The 7,500-nt window shown below is 46.2% G+C and overlaps 1 protein-coding gene across 1 annotated transcript in view; it reads right to left on the bottom strand.

The window, feature by feature from the left end:
* Window positions 1-6,400: 6,400 nt before the first annotated feature.
* cdh6 (cadherin 6) overlaps window positions 6,401-7,500 on the bottom strand; it is a gene marked incomplete at both ends in the record, with an annotated part of 12,770 nt that continues 11,670 nt past the window's right edge. The window contains one exon of the mRNA XM_083689865.1: window positions 6,401-6,942. Coding sequence (XP_083545991.1) covers window positions 6,401-6,942 — 542 coding nt within the window. The remainder of the gene's footprint in view (window positions 6,943-7,500) is intronic.

The following is a 7,500-nucleotide window of genomic DNA, read 5'->3' as shown; positions in this document are numbered from 1 at the left end:
AAAATCTAATAAATAAATAAATAAATAAAACGATTAATCTCATACCACTCTCAGTACCAGCACTTTTGTCATTATTTGTAATTATTTTCAAAATAAAACCCTCAGCTGTGTATTTATGGTCTGTGTTCTAGCAGGGCCCCTTGGAACCTCTCTCTCCTCTCTCTCTCTCTCTCTCCCTCTCTCTCTCCTTCTCTCTCTCTCTCTCCCTCTCTCTCTCTCTCTCTCTCTCTCTCTCTCTCCCTCTCTCTCTCCTTCTCTCTCTCTCTCTCCCTCTCTCCCTCTCTCTCCCTCTCTCTTTCTCTCCCTCTCTCTCTCTCTCTCTCTCTCTCTCTCTTTATCTCGCTTTCTGTCTCTCCCTCTTTATCTCTCTCTCTCTCTTATACCGAGACATGCGTACACAAGGTTTTTATATTATGATTCCATGGAGGAGCCTTCACACGTGCCATGGTACTGGACATGGAACCCCAAAAAGGGTTCCTCAAAGGGTTCTCTTACTACAGGAACCCGCTGAAGAACCCTTTTTGGTTCTAGTATGCTGTAAACCTTTTTTTTTTGTGTATCACCTTTAACCTTTTTAGCGCGTACCACAGCAGTCTACTCCACCGTCAACACACAACAACATCAATTCACCATCGCAGCAAATAGCTTTCGATTCCTTCTACCTCCAAAATGTGCTTCTGTCCGAAATAAAGAATATTGTTATTGATTTAATCTATCATTGGATATCTAGGCTGGAGGAATGGCCATAAACGTTTCCTAGGATCGCTCTCGGAAAAAAATACAAGATGTGAAACTATTATAATGGACGTATAAACAGATATCCAGTATAATATTCACGCCCTGCACTTCCACCTAACCTGTGCTAGCCTCTCTCTCCCTTGTCTGTCTCTGTCTGTCTCTGTCTGTCTGTGTGTGTCTCTGTCTGTCTCTGTCTGTCTGTGTGTGTCTCTGTCTGTCTCTGTCTGTCTGTGTGTGTCTGTGTGTGTCTGTCTCTGTCTGTCTCTGTCTGTCTGTGTGTGTCTCTGTCTGTCTCTGTCTGTCTGTGTGTGTCTCTGTCTGTCTCTGTCTGTCTGTGTGTGTCTCTGTCTGTCTCTGTCTGTCTGTGTCTGTCTCTGTCTGTCTGTGTGTGTCTCTGTCTGTCTCTGTCTGTCTGTGTGTGTCTCTGTCTGTCTCTGTCTGTCTGTGTGTGTCTCTCTGCAGTTTTAACCCCAGCTTCCCATCCACTCATCGCCAGATCGTTTGTTGTCTTTACAAGATCACTTCCCGGTTTCTGCCCGCCCACCTGCCTACTCTACCTGTCCTGCCCTGTCTGCTCTGCCTGCCTGCCTGCCCTGTCTGCCCTGCCTGCCTGCCCTGCCTGCCTGCCCTGTCTACCTGCCTGCCCTGCCTGTCTGCCCTGCCTGCCCTGCTACCCTACCCTGCTTGCCATTCCACCCTGCTACTCCGTTATTCCGTCCCCCCTGTTCCCTCATTAAAACCTGATTCTTCTATATACGTGTCCTGACTGTGTGTCCTGCGCTTGGGTTCCTCAGCTCTGACCAGAACAATAATGCTATAGAGAGATTACATGCATTCAGGTCGCAAATCAGACAGACATGATAGAGGGATGGAGAGATGGATGGAGAGATGGATGGAGAGATGGATGGAGAGATGAAGAGGTGAAGGGGGGGGGGGGGGGTTGGAGTTATGGGGGAAGAGTGGGAGGGGGAGGGATGAATGTAGAGATGGAGAGGGATGGAGGGATGGAGAGAGGGATGGAGGGAATAGGGGATGGAGAGATGGAATGGATAGATAGGAGGGGGGCGGGGGCTGTTGGGGCATTTATCCTGGGATGACAGTCCCATTATAACAGATTAAACTGAGAAGAAACAGCCAGGCATCAGGGGCCTAATGGAGGCAATGCTGAGGCCTGGTACTCAGAATGACAGACAGACAGACAGACAGACAGACAGACAGACAGACAGACAGACAGATAGACAGAGAAACAGACAGAAAGACAGACAGACAGACAGACAGACAGACAGACAGAGAAACAGACAGACAGAAAGACAGACAGACAGACAGACAGACAGACAGACAGACAGACAGACAGACAGACAGAGAAACAGACAGAAAGGCAGACAGACAGAGAAACAGACAGAAAGGCTGGCCAGGGAGGGTTAATGAGGTGCTCAGGACACCAGCAGTTCATTGTGATGTAGATGGTGTGTGTGTTTAGCTGGTGGTGGAACTGATGCGTTGCCTCTCTGTTCTGAGTCATCTACAGGGCCAGATGGTTCAACTGGCGGCAGCAGCTCCACTGACGGATTGATAGTAGGGTGAGAGGGTTTAAAACTGTTCCATTAAACCACCACAACAACATGGACGTACGTGGTTTCTCTATGGCTTTGATGGTGGCACTCTTGATTCATGTGATGTGATGTTATACCAGGGGGGGCTGGTGGAGGTCGGAATTGGAGGACGGGCTCATTGTGATGCACGGAACGGAATGAGGAATTCCGCTGATTTCTACCTCCACCGGTGTTCTACTGTGTTTACTTCTGTCATGATTCAGTGGTTTAATACAACATTGTACTGCCCTGTGTTATGTTATGTTACGTGAGGCTCTTTGCATTTCTGAGAAAGCTTTAAAAATTTATTGACATTGCCCTTCTAATTTCCCCTCTGGGATTAGTAAAGTTGCGGTTAATTGAATTCAATCAAATTGGTTTATAATGAACAAATAAAAAAAAACCTGAACGACCTCGACAACAAATGATACAAAATAAACGAAGCATATGCTCAAAGCTACCGCATTCTTGGTTTAATCAGATTACCTTTCAGCCCTATGGTTGATTTTCAGTGATGGAGCCAAGTAATTCCCGCAGGTTACAATTCGACAGATGCTCTACTGTATGCTCCCATAGAAAACCTTTCTGTAATTAGAAAAGGCACGGTAGCACATATTTGCAGAGTGGGAGAGAGAGAGGGCTGCTATGATTCAATTATCACAGCCATTGTCTAAAATATCACCATCTGCCAAACTGCATCTGCTGATGATCCCCCCCCAATCAGTTTCATAATGAACCCCATTCACACACACACACACACACACACACACACACACACACACACACACACACATACCCTCACAGATTCACACATACACTCACACATTCACACATACACTCACACACACACACACACACACACACACACACACACACACACACACACACACACACATACACTCACAGATTCACACACACACTCACACATTCACACACACACACACACACACACACACACATACACACACACACACACACACACACACACACACACACACACTCTAAATCCAGTTTGAACCCCCGGGATCTCAATTATGGATTGTCCTAATTAGCAGAGAGGCAGTCGATGTGAGCTAATGCAGCCAGTCACATTATGCGTCCCACATCATTCTCTGCCCTTTTCCCTAAAGTGTGGACTTGGGCGCTCCACTTCCCAACATGGGTTTAAAAGGAAAGTACTCATGTGGTGGAAACTTGTGGTGGAAACTCCCTCAAGCCCCCCCCCCCCCCCCCCCTACCCCCCCCCCCCCCCACGCTCATGCTGCGTTCACGCCGTCTCGGAAATTCGAAACTTTCGGGTTACAATTCACAGTCAAGTTATTTGCCGAGAGCTTCCCGTTGGTTTGATTCTGATACGCTCTGAGTGGGAAACGGTGGATCGTTTTTGAACAATTAGTTTCCAAGTCGGAAATTTTCGAGTTTCCTAGTTCTGGGCGCACCGTGAATGCAGCATTACTGTACACCGAGCCTACACGTTAAAACACATGGGAGAGTGAACACTCTGTGTGATGTGAAGGTTGATGTATGATGATGATGATGATGATGATGATGATGACGACGACGACGATGACAACAGGATGACCACTTCCTTCATGATTTACTGTAAAAGTTTATTATGATAAAATTAGACAATTGTTAATACATCATCATAGTTTAACTGAAGTAGACCGGCCCCCACATTTAGTTGCACATGTCCATAAACACACCAACACGACAGCGGTAACGGACGCCTGTCGTCCTGTTTCAAGAATATCAAGTCGTCATGGTTGTGTCCTATAAATATTTGGTACAAAAAAGTCACGATATAAAAAAAAGCCAACGAAATACATGAACATCATCTGTACGCGCCCCCCCTCCCCCCCCCCCCCCCCCAATCACTGAAACGACACAGTCTCACCCACTGCATTGGACCATTATGTAGAACATCTCACAGACGAAACCTCTGATCTCAAACCAGAATTATTCTGCACCCAAATGACATCATCATCGTTGTAAATCTCAACACATTCAGTGTATTCAATACGCTTTGAACTTTGAACTTTGTTTCTTTTATGTTGTATTGAATGTGGTTTGGAGTGATTGCCTCTTTCATTTCCAAATTGGTTGGGATATATTTGAAGATTGAGAAACGTACTGTACAACCATTTGATATCGGTACAGGTTTGACACATTTTCATGTATTTTTTAAAAATATATTTTCAAGATCCAACTGTGGTCCAGATGTTTTACTGTAAATGCATATTGGTTCATTTCAACAAAACACACGTACAACTCAGCAAAGACAACGCACGTTGTATCCTTTTAGAAGTACTTGCATGTCAAGCTGAGACCCTGTAGCGTGTAATTGACGCCGTAAATAAAGGAACATATGGTGTGTGACATGTTGACTGAGCTGACAGGAAGGGCATGTGCATGTTGGTTCCTATGTTACTTCCCTTCTGATGCGCCAGAACATCAGGCTGTCAGTTACCGACACCTCTCAGAAATCTCCCTCTTTAAAGATGACTTTTTTTGTCCATTATGACAGGGAAACAGACCCTTGGACGTGGTCTTTTAAAAGACGTGGTGTTTTAAATGGTGTTTTTACTGTACATGGCTCGGTCCAATAACCACATGAGGAGTCGGCTGATCCCTGAACGTTCAATGTGTGAATGTTTACTTTTATGAGATAAAGTAGCTGGAATTATTGAATATCTTAATTATACTGCATGTTCTGTTAGTGGTGTAACCAGATTAATGAGTCAGAGATTTTATATAAGTTGACTTGTTTTTCTGCTGTGAGTATTTAGTAAAGTCACGTGTATGGTGTTTGCTTACTCTCCAAAGCCAACCAGAAGAAAATGTTAGGCTGTAGTTGTTGCATTTTGGTAAATGTTGTGTTATGCAAAATGTTCATGTGTTTCAGAGATAAACACGTGCCTTTTAACAGTAATAAATGAAATTTACGTCAATGTTGATTAAATTCACCTCAAATCTCAAAGCAAATGTCTTAATGTCCCTCCACTGTCTCACCAAGTGATCCTGTGCTCTGAGATCTACTCATACTGTCTTTGTAATCAGCGTATCACACTTTTCAGGTAAAATTTAAAAAATATACATATGATTAATCACAGAGTACATACAGTAATCGCCTGAATAAACAGAAAATGCAGAACTCTAACCGTGAAACCTTCCTTCTGTGGTCTTCTCAAATATGTCACAAACATTCATGAAGTAACGATACATTTTGGTCCTGGGCTGTCCTGTCCTTGATCCCTATGGTAAAAACTATTTGGCCATTCCGGGAATACAGTACCCAAGGTAGAATAGAACAGTTGTCTAGTTGAGTTCCTGGTGGAAAAGTTCCATTTCATCATCAAAACACTTGGCAACACAACAATGGTGCACTTTGACAGTAAGTTACAGCACAGAGAAACGATCGAAAGACTTCCATCCAAAGAAAACAACGTGATTTGTCCCGAGAAAAATGTGTCATCATCGTGTGTTACTCCCTTCCCAACGAAGCATATAGAGACAGACATCAACAGAAAAGAAAGAAATCACTGAATCTACAGAATGTATTGTTTTTTTTTCTCCTTCTTCTTCCTTTATACTGTAACCCCGGGAACCTTAAAGTGTGGAACGACCTTCTCTGAAACGTCTGCCTGGCAGAAATTGCAGAAGAAGAAAAAGTCGATCCAGCTGTACAGTACACAGTCTCTTCCTGGTCATCAGAGACAGCTATGGTTGATAGTTAGAAGGGAACCAAAGGGCACTTAGTAAAAACCTCCACACACTCTGTCCTCTTATCTGAGAGAGAAAGAGAGACACAACAGTACAGCCTGTTCATAGTTCATTCCCTTCCCACCCGACAACAAGGTGTGTGAGGGTGTTGATAGGCCGACCTGGGTTTGAGAAAATAGCGTTCGAGATACATTCACACACTTCGGGGTGCGTTCGATTTCTACTCGCCAAATCGCAATGCCCCCCCCCGCTCGTTGCATCAAGCAAACCAAATCAAACGCACCCTGAGGTATTTTCAGTGCATCTCAACATACTATTTCTCTCCACAGGTAGTTAGGTGTTAGAGGTTAGGAGTCCCGGTCGCTGTCCTCCGCTCCGTACATGTCTGCCAGTTTCCTGAAGCGCGGCCCCCAGTCGCTGAGGTAGTTATAGTCCTGGTTCCCCTCTGAGGACAGGGACCCCAGCGAGCTCAGCGACTCCGCCACGGACCCCGTCCCCTCGTAGGCATAGGTGGCCAGGGAGTCGTAGGGCGGGGCGGTGGGGTTCAGGTCGTTCTCCTGAACCCTCTGGTTTATAAAGTCCCTGACGTCCGCGTTGTCTCGGTTCGGCACCGGGAGGAGGGCGGTCCTTCGGAGGGGCACGGCGTACAGCAGCGCGTCCGAGGGGATGATGTCACGGCGCTGTTTGGTGTCGTCCATGGCGGCGGCGGCGGCGGCGGCGGCCGCCACGTCGGGGTTCCGCAGGGCGCCGATGTCGAAGGCCTGGGTGTCCTCCTCTCCGCCCCCCTCGTCGTTGTAGCTCACCACGTTGTCGCGCACGTCCTCCTTGGAGATGATCAGAGGCTCCTTCTTCTTCTGACGCTTCATCGCCGCAAACAGCACTACGATCACTGGGGGAGGGGGGAGAGAGAGAGACAGAGAGAGAGAGGGGGGGGGGGGGGCAGCTTTAACACACCTTAATTTTCAAATAAGGACCGACGACTTTCTGTGTGTGTGTGCACCGTTATCTCTGTTATCTCTGTTATCTCTGAAATGGAATCACTGAAAGGCAGAGAGAGATAAAAGGAGAAGCAGTGAGTGAGATAATTGAGTAATTGAGACAGAAAGTGAAAGAAAAGAGAGAAAATTAGAGAGAGAGAGAGAGAGGGAGTGGAAGAGAGAGAGAGAGAGAGAGAGAGAGAGAGAGAGAGAGGGAGTGGAAGAGAGAGGGAGGGAGAGAGAGAGAAAGAGAGAGAGAGAGAGAGAGAGAGAGAGAGAGAGAGGAGAGAGAGAGAGAGAGAGAGAGAGGGAGTGGAAGAGAGGGAGAAATAGTGAGTGATTGAGTGAGTCAGTGAGAGAGAGAGAAAAAGAGACAAATTGAGGAAAAAAAAGAGAATGAGGAACAGAGAGTGTGAGAGGGTCAGCGTGATAGAGAGGTTCTGCTGTTCAGGGCTGGTTGATTCCATCTC

This window comes from Argentina silus (genome assembly GCF_951799395.1).
Source record: "Argentina silus genome assembly, chromosome: 18".
NCBI lineage: Eukaryota > Metazoa > Chordata > Actinopteri > Argentiniformes > Argentinidae > Argentina > Argentina silus.
Note: the sequence above shows the minus strand (reverse complement) of the source record. Positions and strands in the feature narration are given on the sequence as shown.